The sequence below is a fragment of the Cetorhinus maximus genome, chromosome 8, assembly GCF_964194155.1.
Source record: "Cetorhinus maximus chromosome 8, sCetMax3.hap1.1, whole genome shotgun sequence".
Classification (NCBI taxonomy): domain Eukaryota; kingdom Metazoa; phylum Chordata; class Chondrichthyes; order Lamniformes; family Cetorhinidae; genus Cetorhinus; species Cetorhinus maximus.
In genome coordinates, this window is record NC_135886.1 from 27,451,382 (window position 1) to 27,473,548 (window position 22,167).

Here is a 22,167-nt window from a genome sequence, read left to right on the forward strand (position 1 = left end):
CTTCCAAATTCAGTGGGCATGAGATCCTACTGCCATCTTTAGTTTTGAGTTAGGTCGATTGAGGTGCACAAGACCATTTGACTTATTTTAATTCTAGTGTCCAAAATAAGAAAGCTTATATTTTTTTCCTTCTCACATTTCACCTACTATATTTTGTCAAGTCCCCGAGAGTGTCAGGGAAGGAATAGGACAATTGAAAGGCCCATATGGAAGTGGCAACAGGCAATTGTAAAATTTTCAAATATTCTAAACAATTTCTGTGTTGATGTTAACAAAAGCAGCTGCTGCCTGGAATTGAGGTTTGATTTTCTGGAAAAATGTTAGCAATAATAATGATAAGGAAGGGGAGAAATGTATAAATCACAAAAGGAGGATGGCTTTTGATGCAGTTGGTCCATAATCAGAGAAAAGCACAGAACAGGTAATTATTTAAGTGGACTGACAGCTAGCTACACCTCATGAGGCAGAAAATGGTCATGTATGGACTCACTTGGTAGTGCAGGAAATTGATTGGGTAGGGTGGGCAGGGCTCAATGTTGTGTCTATTGGTCATCCCATTGTACATATGTTTTTAGTGGGAAGTAGAGACAAAGTAGTCAAAAATTGATGATGGCAAGCTGTTGAAATAATCTGCATGTTCTTTCTACATGTCACCTGCAAGCTGTTTTGGTCACCATATTTACAGAGCAATATCATGACAAGGGTTTAGCTGCGTGATACGTAGCATCGGGCATCAAAGCTTCAAAGAGAGACTACAGAAGTTGTTTGCTAACATTAGAGAAGAGGGAAAATTAGAGAAGCTCTTATTGAGATATACAAAGTCTTTATAGGTACTGACAGGTTGAGCCATGAGAAAATGTTGATCAGGACCCAGAGAATAACAGCAAGGCTGCTGGGAATGAAGTTTAGAAGAAAGAAAATGGATGGACAGATCAGATATAACTACTTCATTCAGATGGTGATGAATGTTTAGAATGGACTTCCAGAGAGGCAATTGATTCTGAATACATCAGTGATATTAAGAAGGAGTAAGACAGGTCAGAAAATCAATTGAAGGATTAGGTCATGAACTGTGTTATGATTTTGAATTTAAACATGGACCATATGTACAGAAATGGTCATTTTGATATCAATGTTCCGATCATAACTCTTGTTCCAAACACTTGACCTAAATAATCTTTTGCCAGCCTTAGCCTGTCTCTCTTTGTTCTGTTATCTTAATTTTCAGTGAACTAGTGATTGGATCAATGCCATTTAAAATCTTGCAAACTTCTGTAAGGCTTCCAGCAATCACCTTTCAAAATATTTGAGTCCCAGCTTTTCCAACCTTTCCTGTTATCTGAATCCATTGGCAACAGAGATGTATCTTATGTCTCTTTGCTTGTTTATTAATTCCCTATTCAATAAATTTGATATGCAGCTAAAGCCCAAAGTAATTTTTATTGTTTTGTGTTCTGCCACCTTAAAAATCTGGCAAGGACCCTGTGGAACAAAGAATCAGTAGCTTAAGCAATCTAAAGAAAGGTTTTCTGTCTATTATCTGTTGGCATGCTATTCAATCCAACTGGAGGGACAAGGACCTGCACATGAGTGTAGTTCGAACATAGAAACAAGAAATATATCTGGAATCATAGGAACAAGAGCCCTCTAGCATTCAGCCCTCTAGACTGGTTCCACCATTCAGCTAGGTCATTGCTGATCTATACCTTAACTCCATCTACCAGCCTTTGTTCTGTAACCCTTAAAACCTTGCCTAATAAAATCCATCCATCACAGTTTTTACATTTTCAATTGACATAACCTCAACACTTTTTGATGGGAGAAAGTTCCAGATTTCCACTATAACTTGTTTGAAGAGTTGCTTCTTGACATCACCCCTGAACACCCTGGTTTTGTTTGAAAGTTATACCCCCTTGTTAAGGGTATAGCCAGAGATCTACTTTTTATTATCTCAGACACTTCAGTTAGATTGCTTCCTCTTCTATACTCGAGGAAGTACAAGCCTAGTCTAAACAATTTGTTTTCATAATTTAACCATTTTAGCCCCAGTATCATTCTGGTGAATCGAAAGCCGACATGTTCTTCCTGTGACACGGTGACCTGAACTGATCTCAGTATTTTAAATGGGGTCTAAACATAACTTTAAAATAACTTCCACCCCTTTGTATTTCTGCCACCTTCAGATAAGGGCCAACATTTCATATGACTTTTAAATTTTTTTTGTACCCATCTACTAGCTTTTCGTGAATTCTGTAATTGGACCCTTAAATCTTTCTACCTCCACAATTTTTAGCTTTATGCCAATTAGAAAATACTCTGATCCATCTTTCTTGGATCCAACAGGGATAACCTCACATTTCCACATGTTGAATTTCATCTGCCGCAGTTTTGCTCATTCACATTAATCTACTCCCGCTTTTCAACTTTTTACTCCCACCTATATTTTGTATTGTTGCACCTAACTTGGTGTCATTGACAAGCTTTCCTTCATCTAAATCATTTGTAAATATTGTGAAAAGCTGAGGCCCCAGTACTGATCCCTGGGCAATATCACTAGTCACATGCTGTCAACTGGAGTGCATATCCATTATCCTTATCTCTGTTTCGTACCTCCTAACCAACTCAAATAGGTTGTCTCCAATTGTATGTGCTCTTATTTTTGTTAATAGTCTTCTATGTCGAATCTTATCAAATGCCTTCTGGAAGTTTATATTAATAACATCCATAGACACTCCTTATTTGTCACATTTACCTCCTCAAAAAATTCAACTAGATTCACTGTACATGATGTACGTTCACTGTATAAATCCATGCTGGCTCTCTTTGATCAGTTCATGTTTGTCGCAGTGCTCAGTAAACTGTCCCCAATAGTGAATTCTAGCAAAAGCAGAAAATGCTTGAAAAACTCAGCAGGTCTAACAGCATCTGAAGAAGAGTCATACAGACTCAAAACATTAACTCTGTCTTCCTCTCCACAGATGCTGTTAGACCTGCTGAGTTTTTCCAGCATTTTCTGTTTTTGTTTCAGATTTCCAGCATCCACAGTATTTTGCTTTTATCTTAGTAAATTCTACCAACTTCCCTACAACAGATACGAAACTAATAAGTCTATAATTTCCTAATTTAACTCTTCTTGTCCTTCTTAAATAGTGGAGTAACATTGTCAAATTTCCAATCCAGGAACATAATTCTTGAATCAAGAGAGTTTAGAAAGTCATAACTATAGCATCTATGATTTCCTCAACTGTTTTATGCTCTGGGTTGGAAACCATCAAGTCCTGGAGATTTGTCTATCTTTAGTATCATTATTTTCTCAATTACCACTTTATTTTACTTGTACTAAATCTGGTAAGTTCCTGCCTTTTATTTTTCTTTTTTTTTGTATTTCTGGTATTTTATCCTCATCCTCTGCTGTGAAGACCGATGTAAAGTAAGTATTTAGTCAGTGTGCCATTTCCTAATTTTCAGCGACAATAGCAACTGCATCTATGGGGAGAATTTTCTCCCCGCTGGGCGGGAGTGGGCGGGCGTGCAGCTGATTGCCACCCACGATCGGCTATGCGCCACCATTTTACGTGGGCGGGCCAATTAAGGCCTGCCCAACGTGACACGCACCCGGAAACGCTGAGCGCTCCCTGTGTGGGCGGGGGGAAGAGGGGGAGTCAGGACCTACACGGAGCTGCCTCAGGGAGATTACTTTGCTTATGGAAAATGGAAATAAAGACAAAAAATTTATTCAGACATGTCCCCTTATGTGACAGTGTCACATGAGCTGGGACATGTCGAAGAATTTTAACAAACATTTTTATTGCATTTATAAACCCTTCATAAAACCTCATCCCGCCTGTGGATAAGGTTCCATGAAAAATGCGGAGGCCGCCAGGGCTCTTTGCCTGCCCACCAACCTTAAGGTTAGATGGGCAGCCCTGTTAATTATTTCAATTACTAATTAAATGGCCATTAATAGGCCTTTGACAGTTCAGCAGGCACGCAGCTGACTCCAGTGCGCGCCCACTGAACTGAAGATCGGAATGACGCGCGGTGACATCGGGATGCACGCCCGATGTCGCGCGTCATTTTATGCTTCGGTGACGGGCCCCGCTCGCTGACCAGAAGATTCAGGCCTATGTTTAAGGGGCCCACATTACTCTTAGCCCCCCACTTTCTCTTCCTATCATTGTAAAATTCTATTGTGTTGCCCTTGATGTCTCTTGCTAGTTATTTTTTTCCCTGTGATCGCTCCTTGTAGCTCTTACTGCTTTTTTAGTATCCGTCTACAGTTCTTTATACCTGTTCCAGTCTGCAGGATCTCTGCTGTTCTTTATATTTGTATGAACTTTTTTTTACTTTTATGCAATCTTTACTTCAAACGAATTTACAAAAGACAAAATTCGAACATTAGTCTGTCAATTTAGATTACTAGCTGTCAGACATTGATGATGCTATGTAGCATTGATGAGCACTGTAAAAGTTCAAGTAATTCTTTTGCATTTTGTTACAATCCCTGTAGAGACTGATTAACTTTTTAAAAAGAGATGAATTTCCCAGCGACTGATGGAAAGAATCACATGACAAGCTTTCATGTTTTAAAACTTTTACCGTAATAAACTAAAATCAACATGGACTAAACATTACTTAACAGGCAACTGGTAAACGAAGAAAAGGCACTTCTCCATTAACTAATACAACCAAAATACTTTATGACCCATTTCTACTGCTATGCTCCCAGCAGAAAGGTAGCCTTGAAGATTGAGTCCCAGACGACTCCCGGCTTTTCAGCAGGCTCCCAAGGTGAGTCTTCCAGTGGAAAATCCTTTGGAAAGTCGCGCAACTCAGTCTTCTGAGTATCCCCAACCAGCTTTCAAGAGCAAGGGTCCTTCTAGTGACTCCTTTGTCCTTAAATCTCCACAAGTCCCATCTCTTCAAACAGAGAATCAGTTCACATAGCCATCTTGCAAGCAGGATGCCAAACATAAAGCAGTGTTTTCTCCTGCTTTTCACAACAGCAGCTGTTTCTGTCTTCCTCGCCGGGTCTGTGTGTCTGGCCAAAAAACCAGCTGCCTTTCTTTTGTGTCAAGGTATGACTTGATTTTCCACATGTTTTGTCGTGGCACCTCCTGACAACCAAATCACATGGGCCTGCCTCCTGGCAAGGTTCAGTATGATCTCACCATTCCCCCCACAGGACATTCTGTTTCGCCTTAAATTAAAGGAAACATTTTAAAACATGACTGTCTTATGAAGTCTCGCATTTGTAACCATTTCTATTCAAATCTGTAACCCTTTGGTTTAGCAACTTATTTTGTTGGGTTGTTGAGGACTAGTGGTGCAAGAAATGTGAACAAAATCCCTTTCTCATCTGTCCTCTATTTAAGTGCTCCTTGTTAAAGAATTTTTTTCTGAAAATTGCCATTGATTTTATGTTAACATTGCTTGAACTAATTTAATTTGTTCCTTCACCTCGCTTTTTACCAATGAATGATGCACATAATTTGCCTGTCATTTTACTCTTGCATGCTATTGCCCCACCCCATATCGTTTCTTCTAACATGTTAGCTTCCAAATTAAATCCCTATCAGCTTATTTATATTTCAAAAAGACATAACACCAAGCCCTAGTAACAACATGGAGCTTTATGTTACACACATTTACAATGAATTCAAGCATTATGTGCACGGGACCTGTAAAAGGTTGAAGTATGATTAGTGCATTCCTGGATTTATGTTACCCAAGAAAGACCAATGGTCAAGTGCATGCATTACTAAAAGTACACACTCCTAAAATCAGTTCAGAAATGAAATATTACAGTTTAATATCCTCCGTATAAAATGAATGTATAAAACATTAAAAGAATTCTTTACACTCTAATCCAACAAGGCCATGGCAAACTATTCAATGCTTGTTCAATCTAATTGTACAAACATCAGAACTATAGCCCTTTCTATATAAGTATGTTCCCATTTAACAGTAGTTAAGCTAACCTTCTAATTAATGTTATTTGCTCAGTTTTTTAGACCATTTATATAATTTCCTGATTCAATAATTGCCAGGATTAGTGGCCTAACCTGTAGGGTGTACTTTACTGCTGGATAGTGCATTACACCATGGTGATGCCAAGTATCAGGCTACTGTGCAGTGTGAATTGGTACAAGGTTCTTTTTTTTTGTTGGAGATTTTGATACAATTTTGACTTTAGAATGTTTAAAATAAGCTAGAAAAATCACCTCAATGCATTCATTTGCAAATCAAATTTGTGCTTTAATAATTCTCCAGAGGGAGGAAAGAAGTAACTGACAGACCTTTGGAATATAAGAACTTATTTTCTTATGGTAAATATTTTTAATATCACAACTTATTAGGAATGAAAATTTATAAGTTAGCACTAAGTTTCAAACTTAGACAGCAGTCTTGGTAACTTGAAATTTCTCTCTAAAGGTATAATTGTTGCAATGATCTACGATTTCTATTTTGTACTGTTACAACATTGACAGTGGTAACATTTTGTTTATGTTTAGTATGCAACATAACTTGTCTGTGGCTGGTTTTCTCAACTGTTTCTGTGTAATTTATTACGCTAATTAAGTCCCTGGGTTATTTGAGTAAAGGTTACAGAGCTAGCTGGAAAATAGCTGCTGGCACAAAGAACATCTCAAGGTCTAAGAGGACAGCATTTTGATGTATTATCAAATACAATAGCCATGATTTATAACATAAACAAGTTATTAAAGAATATTTTTTAAAAAGGTCCCTACATTCAACAGGTTCTGATGAAAGGTCTTTGCCCTGATATGATAGCTCTTTTTTTTTTCTTCATGGATGCTGCCAGACCTGCTGAACATTTCCAGCATTTTCTGTCTATGTATCAGATTTTGAACATCTGCAGTATTTTGCTCTTCCCTCCTATTTATACTGGGCTATTATTATAGCTCTAACAACACAACAACAACTTATATTTAGACTGTGCCTTTAGTTTAATAAAACATCCCAAGGCGATTCAGAGGAGCATTATAAAGCAAGGTTTGGCATCGATAACGTAGCATTAGGGCAATGGCCTGATGTAAGGTTTTGTTCAGTGTCTCAGCAAGAAGTTGAGAGGCTTGTGTGGTGTTTATTGGTAACACATAACTATATACATTTCCTAGGTGCTGGCTTCTGCTGGACTATTACTGTACTCAGTCCACTATCATGTGACCCCCTAAATCATAATGTAGGCGGCGCTGTTTCCCCAGCCTTACATTAACCCTTACTAGTTCAAACACCCCAATGCTACACGGCCAAAAATTTGGTAAAAGAGAGAGGTTTGAAGGAGTGTCTTAAAGGAGGAAAGAAAGGTAGCGAGGTGGAGAGGTTTCAGCGGGGAATTTCCAGAACTTAGAGCCCAGGCAACTGAAGGCACAGCCACCAGTGGTGGAGCAGTTAAAAACAGGGTGCCCATGAGGCCATAATTAGATGAGCAAAGATATCTCGGAGGGCTGTGGGGTTGGGGATATTACGAAGATAGGTATTATATTTTGTTGTGTTATAGAAGTGTTTTATTGCTCCAGGCATATGTTTTTTTTCCCAAGCATTCGATATGTTAAACACCGATGAACCGTTTTTTTAAATGCCAGTACGGTGTGCAATGGGAGTTTACATGCTGGAAAAGGTCATTCATAAACTGAGGCAAAAAAGTGACTGTGATGCATGATCCCACAGTTTGTGCCAAAGTTTGACTTATTCTCTTGGCTATGCTTAAGATTCTGTGTTTCTCTCCTCCATTCTTTTCCTCCCTCTGTTGTTACACTGTGTCAGTTCTTATGGAGAAAATCCTTTTTAGTCCAGTTATATCCTGCCAGGACCCTTCAACTATGAAAGAACAAGTTTGTAGCATTTATTAAAATTCTTTCTAATTTTAGTACCTCCTTTCACTTCTTCATATAGAAACACAATATCTGACATTACTTGCTTTACAGAATAATTTTAGAGTGTTAAATTAATTCAGTTTTCCTAAGTGAGAAGGAAAATAATTCAAACATCCTCTTTCCTCATAATTCAAAGCAGGGGACATTTCTTCCCACATTTTACAAAATGGAAACCGGCTTAGTCTCCAGTAGAATTGCAAGGTTTAGCTATATCCACAAATTCTGACTTTTCGTGATTGCACATATAATTGGTACTTTTAAAGCATATAAGTATTCCTTATAGGCTTTTCCTATTGCTGTGAGCATATATGGTAGGGGTCACTTGGTTTAACTTAAATAATTAGGTTGCTTATGATTTTGCTTCTGTTTGTTTCCTGAGATGTGACAAGTGTTCGTAAGAAAGTGGTGCTTGACTGTTGTCTTGAACTGTAACTCAGCCACTTCACATGGCATTAGAATCAACCACTTTGTGAGAACTGGAGTCATGTGTAGGTCAGGTAGGGATGGTAGGTTGCCTTTCCCGAAGGACAGTAGTGAACAAATTGATAAATCATGGCAACTGTAGTCCAAAGAGTTATGTACAGTAGAGGAACATGCAAATCTAGCATCATGTTCCGCTTCTTTCCTTTCAGCAGTGAACTAAATATTGCAAATAGCTGTCAATTGATGATTAAATGCTGCAGCATTATTTGAGCAGTTTGTATTTCTTGTTTCTCTAAAGGACAATTACACTTTTGCACAACCAGGCATTCAGAAGAAAGTCAAAGCACTTGAAGAACTCATCAGTCGAATTGATGGTGAGTCTGGATAATTTTAACCCTGTGCCAGAATACATCACTTGGGTGGCAACATTGTTTAAATTTCTGCCAAGTTATTCTTGTTAACATAGGCTCTAGGTTTGTCTGTAAAAATATATTTTATTCATCCTAGGGTGAGTAGTCTTACTGGTAAAATTTGACGTTTTGATTTATTTTGCCTAGTTCATTGGTTTACCGTGTTGTTCTATTTGATTAAATGTAAAGAAGCAAAAAAATCTAATCAGATCAGGCAGTTTCCAGGTCAGAAATTCAGTTGCTGCCTTTAAGTAATCTTGCTTTGTCAGCCTTTCAAATCTTTATTTTTTTAACTCCTAAATATTTCTCTTACGAACATACAAATTAGGAGTCGGCCATTCGGCCCCTCGAGCCTGCTCCGCTATTTGATAAGATCATGACTGATCTGAATATGGCCTCAACTCCACTCTCCTGTCTACCCCCTATACCCTTTGAATCCCTTGTCAATCAAGAACCTGTCTGACCTAGCCTTAAAAATATTCAGTGACTCTGCCTCTGCTGCTTTCTGGGGAAGAGAATTACACAGAGTAATGACCCTCTGAGATTTCTCCTTATCTCCATCTTAAATGGGAGACCCTTTATTTTTAAACTGAGTCCCCTATTTCTAGTCCCTGCCACATGGGGAAACATTCTCTGAGCATCCATTGTGTCAAGTCCCTTCAGGATTTTTTATATGTTTTAATAAGATCACCTCTCATTCTTCTAAACTCTAATGAATATAGGTCCAATTTGTTCAACTTCTCGTAAGATAACCCCTTCATTCCAGGAATCAGTCAAGTGAACCTTCTCTGAACTGCTTATAATGCAATTATATCCTTAAGTAAGGAGATCAAAACTGTAAAGAGTGCTCCAGATGTGATCTCACCAGGTCTCATCTGGAGTATTGTGAAGTCTGTGGGGAGTAACTCACCTCCTGACTCGCCATAGCCTGTCCACCATCTACAAGGCACAAGTCAGAAGTGTGATGGAATATTTTCCATTTGCCTGGATGGGTGCAGCTTCAACAACACCCGAGAAGCTCAACACCATCCAGGACAAAGCAGCTTGCTCGACTGGCACCCCATCCAGAACTTTTAACGTTCACTCCCTCCAGCACAGACACACAGTGGCAGCTGTGTGTACAGTCTACAAGATGCACTGCAGCAATTCGTCAAAGTTACTTTGACAGCACCTTCCAAACCTGAGGCCACTACCACCAAAAAGGACAAGGGCAACTGATGCATGAGATCACCAGCACCTGCAAGTTCCCCTCCATGCCATACACCATCCTGTCTTGAAACTATATCACTGTTCCTTCGCTGTCACTGGGTCAAAATCCTGGAACTCCCTTCCTAACAGCACAGTGATGTACCTACACCACATGGAATGCAGCAGTTTAAGAAGGCTGCTCATCTTATTGTGTCTGAAGAGCAATTAGAGATGGGCAATAAATCCTGGCCTAGCCAGCGAAGCCCACATCCCTTGAAAAGAAACAATGCTCTATACAATTGTAGCAGGACCTCCCTACTTTTATATTCCATTCCCTTTGCAATAAAAGACAATATTCTATTTGCCTTCCTCATTACTTGTTGTACCCGCATACCAACTTTTTGTGATTCATGTACCAGGAATCCCAAATCCCTCTGTATTGCAATTTGACAATCTCTCTCCATTTAAAGAGTACACTTTTTTATTCTTCCTGCCAAAGTGACAAGTTCCCATTTCTCAAAATTCATTTTCCAAATTTGTGCCCACTCACTTAATCTATCTGTGTCTCTTTGCAGACTCATTATGTCCTCTTCACAACTTACTCTCCTACCTATCTTCATGTCATTAACAAATTTAGCAACCACACATTCGGTCCCTTCATCCAATTCGTTGATATCGATTGTAAATAGTTGAGGCCCCACCACTGATCCCTGTGGCACTTGCTAGGCAAACCTAAAATGTAGTAGAAAGAGATCAATTAACATTTCTTTAGAGAATAATTCAGACTTTTATTGATACCCACTCAACATTCTAGTATATTTTGCATATGAACCTTTTATTTTACTTTTATTTCTCTTATGGAGCTTTCAATTCTGCAATTTTCAGTCTCTTTAAACTTTAGTTGCACCCCTGAGATATTCAAAGCTATGTTAAATGGTCAGCAAATCATTTGGAACAATTAGACATCTGCTTTACTAATACGATCAACAAGGATATCTTGACAAAGGGCTTGGTTTGAGAGTAGAAATTTCATTTGCATATTGAAAGCACATGACAAATCTATTAGAGATTTTGAAGGTAGATGAAGAGGAACCATTAGATGTAATATATTTGGATTTTCAGATGGCATTTGATAAGATGCCACACAATAAGTTACTTGAGATGCAAGCTTTGAGCTCAAGGGAATTGGGGGTCATATATTGGCTTAGATTGAGGATTGGTTAATGGACAAAAAACTAGAGAGTAGCAATAAACATGTAATTTTGCAGGGTGCAACTAATAGAGTACTGCAAATGTCAGTGATTGGGCATCAACAATTTACATTTTATGCCAATGACTTAGATGAGGGACTAGTGTATTATCTCCAAATTTGCTAATGATGCAAAGCTAAATGGGAGAGTAAGCTGTGAGTAGGAAGTAAAAAGGCTGCAAAGGGTGATCGCCCGTTAAGTAATTGGGACAGGAAGTTGGTAGATGGAGTATAATGTGGGGAAGCGAGAAGCTTCCCCTTTGTAGCATTTGCTACGAATAATGGAAAGGTGGAATTTTTTTTTAAAGGTGAGAGAAAAGTGTTGGTATTCAGGGGGATTTGGGTGTTCTTGTGCACAAATCTCAAAGTTACATGCAGGTACAGCAACAATTAGGAAGGTACATGGAATGTCTGTCTTTATGACAAAGGTTTTGGAGTATAAGAATAAGGAAGGTCAGTCAACATTTGTGGAGCGATCAGACAAATTAACATCAGTCAGCATTTTCTCTTTTTGGTTGATTTCCACCTGCAATTCCTTTTCTTTTTATATTTACCATGTATTTTAGTTTGAAAACAAACTGATTTTTAAAAAACTTTTTGCAATGCTTTGAAAACTATATCCAAATGAATAGATTGCAACCTTCTCTGAAACTTTTTAGAAAGCCACATTATATTGAGTGAACAGATGTCCTGGTTTCTCTCTAGGTGCCCCGGTGTCCCAACAGTTTTCTCCAAATTGCCCGAATATCCTGATTTTCAGTTTACCCGAGTCTCCTCCCCTTTAACCCGCCTTTTGTGTTCCATTTACTGTCGGCAAATCTGAAAAAGTCCCTCTCACGCTGCACCCTGGGAATCTGAATACTGCCCACTCGCTGACAATTAAGCAGCTGCTCTGGGACGCTCTTGCATGCACAGGAATCCTTCTCACCAGCATCTGGAACTCAGAAGGAATCAGCTTCTGGGTGACAAATGAAAATTGACAGCAAGTGTCTGCCAACTGCAAGCCCCATTTGCTGTGGAAGTCAGATGGTGCCCATCAGTAAACCACTGATCAGAGCTGAGGAAGGTGACAGAGAGGTTTGGCTGAGCCGTGGCACATTCAACCAAATTTCCCATAAGAACATGAGATATTGGAGCAGCAGTAGACCACACGGCCCATCCAACTTGCTCCCCCATTCAATATGAGCATGGTCAAGCTTGGGCTTCAACTCCATTTTCCCGCCCGTTCCCCGTATCTCTTAATTTCCTGAGAGACCAAAATTCTGTCTATCCCAGCTTTAAATGTGTTTAACGATGGAGCATCCATAACCCTGTGCGGTAGAGAATTCCAAAGATTCACAGCCCTTTGAATGAAGAAATTTCTCCTCATCTCAGTCCTAAATGATCCCCTTATCCTGAGACTGTGTCCCATGTTTTAGATTCCCTGACCAATGGAAACAATCTCAGTGGCCACCCTATCAAGCCCCTTCAGAATTTTGTAGGTTTCAATGAGAGGCCCCCTCGTTCTTCGAAACTCCAGAAACTATAAGCCCAATTTACTCAGCCTGTCATCATTGAACAATCCCCTCATCCCAGGGACCAATTTAGTGAACCTTTGTTGAGCCGCCTCCAATGGAGGTATATCGTTTCTTAAATGTGGAGACCAAAACTACACACTCTACTCCAGGTGTGGTCTCAGCAAAACTCCGTACACCTGTAGCAACCTTTCTTTATTCTTTGAAAGGTTGAATGCTTACCAGCTTGTGGCCCTGGGTGCAAACAAAATGTACCAGACTTGAGGCACGTTTGCTAGTTCAAAACCCAGCTTCTGGCTGAAAATGTCTTTTGTTAGAAGCCAGTGTCCAAATGAAAATAAACAAGGCTTTTAAATAGAGATTGGTCTTACCATTGTGCATTGCACAGTAAAGTTAGAGTGGAATAGATTCTGGAATATTGTGACAAACGAAGTCTTGGTTCAGTTTTTTTTAAGAAAGTGAGGTAGAAATGTCATTGAAACAAAAGTCCGTGGTTCATAACTTCAATAATTGGGTGCCTAATAGGGTTGCCAACTCTGGCTGGACAAATTCCCGAGATGTCATCACATGATCTTTTACCTTCAACTGCCCAATCCCTAGATTTCTGCCATTGGTTGCCCAATATATCAACCCTGGCCTTGACTTTGGAATTTCTGTTCATACTAACATTATAGTGAAGGATGGACTTCAATGAAGCAACAATTCCCTCCTATCAATTCTGTAATTACTGTTCCCAATTTAAATGGACCAACTTATGTTTTTAGGAGACATCAAGTTTGCATCCTTATTTAAGGTCATGAAATTACGAATGTTTGGATGGGGGTGTACAGTACTTCAAACTTCATTCTAAAAGAACAGACTGTTGTGACAGACAAAACCTCCACTCTTACAATGGGCATTATTTTGAACTTTCAACTGCAGCACAGAAGTTTTACATAAATATTGCACAAATAGTATTCCTTGTTAATGTTGATTCACTGTTATTCCACGTATGATTTTCTTTAAATCACTCACAGCTCTATTTCAGAATGAGATAATTTTTAAATCCACTGCATTTTGGTGTTTACAATAATGCAGTGTCATGACACAGTACTTGCGTGACGGTATTTATAAACCTTTAAAGACATATTTTCAAAGACTATATTTTAAAATAAATAAAGCTGGAACTTAGGATGGCTCATCAGACCTACAAGACAGTTTTTGTGGATTAAACCATTTTATTTCTCAAGAGGACAAAGATACCTTTTCTGACATTGACTCACTGTGGTTTCAGCCAGAGGATAAACAAAACTCCATCAACACCTTCATTGTAAAAAATGCAAATTTGCCTTGTCAAATCTAAAGGCTTTGGCCACCTAAAAAATCCACAGGTGGAAGAAGACTTCAGACTGTTATTTAAATTACCACAATCCCTTATTTGGGACCATGACTCAACACTGATGTGAGGTCACATGATATAGCAGGTATCTTGACTCCCTGCTAAAGATATAGCAGAAACATTCAAACTGCTTTTTAGGGATGCAAACAAAATTTCATCAGAGAGAGAGAGATGGCTTGACATGCAAAGCTATTGACCACTGCAGCTTAGTAATTACCTACAATGCCTTGAAAGAGGAACTAAGTCTCTCTCTCTCTCTCTCTAACTGATTTCATCTTCAAGTCTACCTGTGAAAACAGCCTTCAGGCAGATCAACTCTAGGAACTATCACCGCTACTGAGAAATCTCTGCATTTTCGAGACCTTCGCTTTAGCTAATGTAACAACTTGACCCAAAACATCAGGCTTGCACCGAAATAGAGACCAAAGGCGGAATTTTCCACTCACATTGGTGGTGGGCATGTTTGATGCTGTGAGCAGACAATATGGCAAGAAGGCCAAAAATCTTTTTATGCCATCGTGAAACCAGTTTGCGATCGTCCGTTCCGCCCGTCAGTGGCGGGCCGCGTTTCTCGCTGTCCAACATCATTTGCATCTCATCATTGTGCCTGCATGCTGGAATCATCCCCCCCCCCCCCACATCAAATTTGCCTCACACATCCGCGGGAGTTCAGAACAGCGTAATTTATGACCGCCTTTAAAAGGGTACACCAGGCAAGTTGAACTTTGAGGGGAACTCAGAGGTGAGCGCACACATGAGCACATACACCCTTGCTCAGAAGTTACAAAGATCACCCATAGGACATCAAGGAAGTGGCACTGCATTTGGTGTGGTGGGGAGCACAGGTATGTCGCTTTTTCCCAGCTGGCTTTCAATGTGGTGCTGGGGCAAAGGCTGCAGTGAGGATGAGGCCGGGCGGTGCGGGGGGAGGCAGCACAGACTGATGGAAGTACACAAGCACATGCTGGGTGGAGGGAGGCGACCACGCACTTGGAAAAGCTTGTCAAAAGTAAGCATTCTTCCGCAGCTGAGACCGTTCAGCAGCAGCTCCATTGACATGCTTAGAGTTAGGTTTCTGAAGCATTTCTGCCCACTCAAGCAACGCAAGAGCATGAATGTGCCACCAAATGCTCCAGAATTTTTCACCCCTTGGGCACAGACTGCAAATTAATGTGCATCTTAGAACATTTACAATTCTGCAAAGTTCTGCAATTTTTAGAACATTGCAGAACAATTGGATGACTGTGTATGTGAGAGAGTGAGTGCGATGTTCCTTGAGCTGGCAGTGAGTGAGATGCCAGTGAATGTGTGATGGGCTTGTGAATGGGTGAGTTGAGAGTGATGAGATGGTTGACTCACCCTGGTGGCACGGATGAGACCATTCATCCTTTTTCTGCACTGGATGGCCGATGTCTTCACTGGAGCAGTCCTAAGCTGCAAGTATTGAGAACTGTGTGCGCGACTGCAGTTTAAATATGGCACCCAGAGCGAGGAAGTGGCGAGGTAACGGCATGGTAGGCAAATCAAAGCCGCCCACCAGAGAGACAGCGTGTTTCCCATGACTGCATAATTTCTGAAGCGTGAAGGGGACAGTACAGTGTGAAAACCCGCCACTACAGCCAGCGGGTAAAGTGTCATTTTTCACGCCCGCTACTGCACTTAGTGCAATTTTGGGACAATTCTGCCCTGAGTTAAATTCCATTTTTATAATTACAGTTTTACCTTCAACTGTATCTAGTTTCTGTGTGTGTGACAGTGTGGGTGAATTGTGTGAGACATCATGGCTTTTGTTAACCTCCAGGGCAATTGTCTGAGAAATAAGCTAACCTTTTTCATTTTTAAAATACAAAAACTTGCTGCTGGGTTATTTATTTAAATTGACTCAATCACTCCTAGGGCAAGAAAATACACACATCCACATACAAATATATTTGATCACAGGCAAGAAAAGATAATGCCTTAAAATTGTCCATGACAATTGGCTGTCATCCAGGATAAAATACATTGCAAATTAGATAAATCTGAAATTTAAAGGAATTGAAAGTAGAAAGGTAACAAAGTAACAAAGCTAAAGTTGCAGCAGTGTACTAACAATAGGAAATAAGATGGCCACTTACAATGCGAATGCATTTTGGCAAGGAGAACAGCTAAAAACTGTAGCTAAGCAGGTGAGAGTTTAAAATATGCAATAAAGCAAGGAGAGTTGAGTTTCTAAAGATGTTGGCCGAGCATTTGGAACTTGCTCCAGAGTGGGTACAGGTAGAAAGAAGCAGAACCTGAAACAGACCAGATTGCCCCAGCCAAAATGTGTCTGGAAGAATGAAGGCTAGACTTTCTAGAGAAAAAGAGAGAAAGGGAAGAGAGAGCAAGAGAACGGGAAGCCCAAGTGAAAGAGAGGGTTTTCCAACTGCAAAAGCTTGAGATGGAGATACAGACACAAAGATAGAGAAGTAAGACAAATTGCAGCAGCTAGGGAAAACATAAATTTACCTACTTGCAATTTAAATTTCCTTAGCCCAGAGACAAATATTGATGTCTTTAAAGTGCTCCCGATTTGTCCCAAAGTTTGAAGAGGGAGGTGCGGAGACTTTCTTTTTGAGAAGCTCAGTTGCATTGCCCACCAGAATTTTGAACGCTCCTTATATAGGATTAGCTGGTGGGGAAAACTTATGAAGTTTACTAAATGTTGTCTGCTGAAATGTCTGCCGGTTATGAACAGACAAAGGGTGCAATCCTCAGCGCCTGTGAACCAGCACTGAAGACCGACTGCCAACAATTCCGAAATTCTCATAAAAAGGCCATTCAACCTACCTAGAATTCGAAATATTTTAAACAGATAACTTTCAACCGCTGGGTCGGAACTTTAAAGATAGATCACACCTACAAAGGGATAAGAGAACTGGTACTGCTAGAGGAGTTTAAAAACTATCTATCTCCTCCTCAAAGGAGGAGCAAAAGGTTTCCACAGTTAGAGCTGTAGCAATTATGGCTGATGACCATGATTTGACCCACAAGCCACTGAAACAAAGCAAATTTGGGTCAGGTAACCTTTTCCAGCAAGGGAGAGACAAAAACGAGACGGACGGAACCGAAATAGACTCCATAGGAAAGAAGAATAGTAAAAACAGGGCAGACCCATCCTCAACTTCTAAAAGAAAGAACCTGGGAAGCAAATCAGCAGTATGATACCCTGCTTGCTTTCACTGGCAAGCTACGTCATATCAAAGAAAACTGTTGGCATGCAAAACGCCTCAGTGCCTGTGGCCATGAAAGTCATGAGTTTCTGTTCAAATGTAACTGAAGGCCCAGATACCTACCGGGATTTTGTATTTAAGGGGGAAGTGGCCCGTAGAAGGAAATCAACATTCTCCAGGTACTGACTGTTTGCCTATTCTGCTAATGGCAGGGATTAGTGAGTTCCAAAATTAGTGAAAACCCAAAAGCCTGATGAATACCAGCGAGCTAGTCAAAAGATTCTCTGGTGAATGTGTATAAGTGCCACTAGTGAAAATTTACTTGCAGGGCAAGCTCATTACAGGGCTATGGCAGGTGTGATCCTAAGCTTGCCCATGCAAGGGATAGATCTTTTGTGAGGAAACACATTGGCCGGTCGGAAGGTAGTAACTCCAAAGAGTCCAGGGAGACTGGGGAAAACCAACAGATTTCTGCACAGGTGCAGAAGGCTGAGGTAGAGACAAAGGTCCTGCAAGAGGCTAAAGAAAAGCCTACAGAATTAAATGGTGCCAGGGTAGAACCTGCAGTGTTAGCACTGATCAGAATAGAACCCAGAGAAGTTAAAAAGGCTAAAACCGGGCCAACAGGGTTAAAAGAGGTCAACGAAAGGCCCATAGAGTTTAAAGAGAATGAAGGAACTGAACCAGAGGTCTGGTTAGCAGACACCTTTTCCGATTTAAATAGGGGCAGAGAGAGCTCCTGAGCAGACAATCAGATGGTGAGGGAAATGCCTCATCCAGTTGAAGAGCCACAGGGCAGTGCAGCAGAAGCTGGCCAATCACCAGTGGGCAGTGGTATCCCAAAGGACATGGGACAGATTGGAAACCAGCACATCCCCACAATAACCAAAATGGGTAAGTCATTACCCCTGAAGCTAAACTGCATTCATAGCAGCCACAAGGAAAGTTCAAATGTAGCTGACACAGACTTAAACACAAACCATTCAAAAGGATCTGGTTAAAAACTTAAACCTCACCAAACCCAGCAGTTTAGTGGCAAAACTAAAGGCGGAACTGAAGATGGGGTGTGGAAGATGAGATGCAAACCTCACAGGGGTGTAAACCCAATACACCCCACACCACCACCCTCGAAATACAAATCCTCAGTGACCTAAAACTTAATTTAAGAAAGTCCTGGATTGCAGGCATGGCCATGAAAGAGCTTTGCAGAACTTCCCCTGCACTACTGACCACCCACCCCACACCCCCAACACCCCGGCCTACCTCATTGCCTGCCCCAAACAGTCAGTTCAAGCTGCATGCTAAAGATCTTCACACATAAACAGCCTGGTGAAATTCGACAGTGCTTTAATAATCAGCCTGAATCTGGAGCTGTTCTCAAATCTTAACTGCACTGAACTGCCAATGCCTGTGAAGTCAGCAATCTTGAAATTTTGTGTATTAACATTAATAAACATTTGCCGATAAAACATAACTGGGGGAATTTTAAGAGGGAAGGAATGCAACAGGAAACTATTTGCATCAGATATCCGAGTGTGTGAAAGTTAAAGTATGTATGGAGAGTGAATGTGTGCATTTTATTTTTTGGTTTGCAAGAAAACCATGTAAAAATGTAATAGGATTACATTTTTTGTCTGTAGGAGGATGGCATATCATGTCACAGTACCTTAATGATGGTATTATAAATTTTTAAAGACATTTTAAAGTCTATATTTTAAAATAAATAAAGCTGGAATTTAAGATGGCTCCTCAGAGCTACAAGAGAGTTTTTGTGGATTAAACCATCTTATTTCTCAAGAGGACAAAGATACCTTTTCTGGTAATGAATCACTGTGGTTTCGGCCAGGAGATAAACTAAACTCCATCGACACCTTCATTGTAAAAATGCAAATTTGCCTCCGCACAAAAGGCTTTGGCAACCTTAAAAAAACCCACAGGTTGGAGAAAACTAAACTTCAGACTGTTATTTAAATTACCATAATTCCTTATTTGGGACCATGGCTCAACACTGATGTGAGGTCACTTGATAATTCAGCCATCTTGGCTCCCTGCTGAAAGTATAGCAGAAAAATTCAAACTGTTTTACGAAGACATCTTCAGAGATACAGAATTCCATCAGAAAGAGGGAGGGTCTGACAAGCAAAGCCTTCAACCACTGCTGCCAGTTAACCAGCAAAGTAACTACAGTCCCTACAATGTCTTGAAAGAAGAATTAAGCTTCTTTTTCCTCTTTAACCTGTTCCATCTTCAAGCCTACTGTGAAAACAACCTCTGAGCAGACCAACACTAGGAACCATCACCATTGCTGAGAAATCTCTGCATTTTCGAAACCTTCACTTCAGCTAAGGTAACAACTCGTCTATGAAACATCAGGCCTGCACCAAAATGGAGACTGAATTGAATTCCATTTTTATAATTACTCTTTTACCTTCAACTACCTAGTTTTTGTGTGTAAGTCGTGTGAATGAAATATCATGTTTTCGTTAGCCTCCCCGGGGTAAGTATGTAAGAAATAAATTAACCTTCTTCATTTTTAAAACACAAAAGCTGGGTGCTCGGTTATTTAAACTGACTTTGTAACACCGTTAAATTATCTATGACAGCAATAGAAAAATAAAACACGATTCCCAGTAGACCATCATAATCTGATCCTATGGGATAAAATGGAGTTCAATTGAAAATGGCCCTCATAATCTTCACTTGTGAAATAAATGTTTTATCTAACAATGTTTTGTGTAGCATCTGTGATGCACTATAGAGATGACCTTTAGAAGTAATTATAGTATTGGACAAGTCAGATCCCAGAGTTAAACCTGGCTTGGTAGATCCTAACTTTGTTTTTTTTTGAGAAACCACTGGAGGTCAGTTACTGAATACATTCACAAGAGACTACCAGTGTACTGTTAATGCAAAAAATGCAACATTTATTAAATAAGAAAAATGAGTTATATTACACTAGACAAAAAGGTTGGAAAGATTTTTTTTTATTCATTCCTGGGATGTGGAGGTCGCTGGCTAGGCCAACATTTATTGCCTATCCCTAATTGCCCTTGTTCAGAGGGCATTTAAGAATCAACCACATTGCTGTGGTCTGGAATCACCTGTAGGCTAGACCAGCTAAGGACGGCAGATTTCCTTGCCTAAATTTCATTAGTGAACCAGATGGGTTTTTACAACAATCGACAGTAGTTTCATGGTCATCATTAGATTTCTAATTCCATATTTTTATTGAATTCAAATTCCACCATCTGCAATGGCTGGATTCGGACCCAGGTTCTCAGAGCATTACCCTAAGTCTCTGGATTGATAGTCCAGCGACATTACAGATAGCAGAAAATGATTCAAACTCTCACTATTCCTTTTATCCCAGCAACCCTTACAGACACACAATCCCAGTAAAGATTTTCCACTGTTTCACCACCCAGGTTTTTTTGCTTGGGTTAGCTTAGTTTCAAACATTTTTATTCCAGCAGACTTCTGAGCATTCACTAGATGCTTTACTTCAGCTGGTATCTCTCCCTAAGACACCCAAAAACCACAATCTAAACTCTCTATTACTTCAGCTTCAGAGCAAACACATGAGTTCCCTAAACTTAGTTCCCTGGCGGGCTTGCAGGATTTCTTAGTAGAGAGATTAGACCTTCTGTCTGCATTCTCTGGTATGCACACATTAACTGACCGCCCTCCTGTGTTTCCCTGTCTGTGTGTGTCTCTGGACCCCTGTAGCTAGGCAACAGCACAGTTTTTTTCTACTTTGTTTTGTTTTAACTTCACTACTAAACCCTTGGTAACCCATCTCTTCGCTTCGAGTTGCAAAACCTCAATAAAAATGCATGTGTACAACCAGGGCCCCAGACTTCCCGGCACTCAACTCACAAAAACCTCTAAATGAAACAAACCAGGTTTCACTTTTCTTAATTCCCAAATACAAAATATAAATTAAACTTAAAGCTATGCATTGTTCTGAACACTTCCTCACAGAAAAAAAATGAAATGGTACCTTTAAGAGGCTTTTTCATTTTCTATTACAATCTCCTCTTATCATTAACTCGATATTACTTACACAGATGTTACTCCAGCGGTAACGATGCATTTACATCAAATACACAAGGACTTTTCCAGATAAATCATGTTCTACTCAAGTCCATTTTGATCATGACATTTTGGTTCCTCCATATTTGTCCCTGATAAAGTATCTGTTATGATATTGTCTCTTGCTGCTACATGAATGATTTTCAAATTGTATGGTTATAGCATTAAATTCTAACGAAAGTCTCAGATTCTTGGTATGAAATTTTGCTAAAAAGGTTAAAGGATTACAGTCCATATAAATAACAGTCTCTGCAGAGCTGTTGGACATGTAGACTTCAAAATGTTGTAGAGCCAACACCAAACTCAAAAGTCTCTTTTTCCACAGTTGAGTATTTCAGCTGGTAAGATTTTAACTTTTGAGAAAAGTAACTGACTTTTTGTCAGTTTTCATTGTCAATGGAACTTGCTAACTTTTGAGAAAAGTAACTGACTGGCCGTTCAATCCCTATCTTGTCCTCTTGTCATAAAACTGTACCAACACCTATGTTGTTGGCATAAACAACCAGTTTAAATGGTTTAGCATAATTGTTGCTGCTAAAACCAGTGCGGTAGTCCGTACAGCTTTCAAACTGTCAAAGGCACTTTGACACTCCTCTGTCTATTCAAATTTCTTGCCTTTCTTTAACAGGCTTGTCAGGGGAGCCACTAAAGTGCTGAAGTTCGGAACAAACTTTCAATAGGATCCACCCATGCCATATACTGCAGAATTTCTTGACTTGTCTTAGGCACTGGAAAATCCAAGATAACCCTTATTTTTGCTTCTCCAGGTGCTACTTAGCTTTGACCCACAGCGTGGCTCAAATAAGTCACTTTTGCTT

The 22,167-nt window shown here is 39.9% G+C and overlaps 1 protein-coding gene across 2 annotated transcripts in view; it reads left to right on the plus strand.

Annotated features, from left to right (window-relative positions):
- LOC144683527 (TBC1 domain family member 22B-like) overlaps positions 1-22,167 on the plus strand; it is a 370,874-nt gene that overhangs the window by 232,220 nt on the left and 116,487 nt on the right. For both annotated transcript variants that reach the window (XM_078546604.1, XM_078546605.1), the window contains exon 10: positions 8,623-8,698. In XM_078546604.1, coding sequence (XP_078402730.1) covers positions 8,623-8,698 — 76 coding nt within the window. The remainder of the gene's footprint in view (positions 1-8,622; positions 8,699-22,167) is intronic.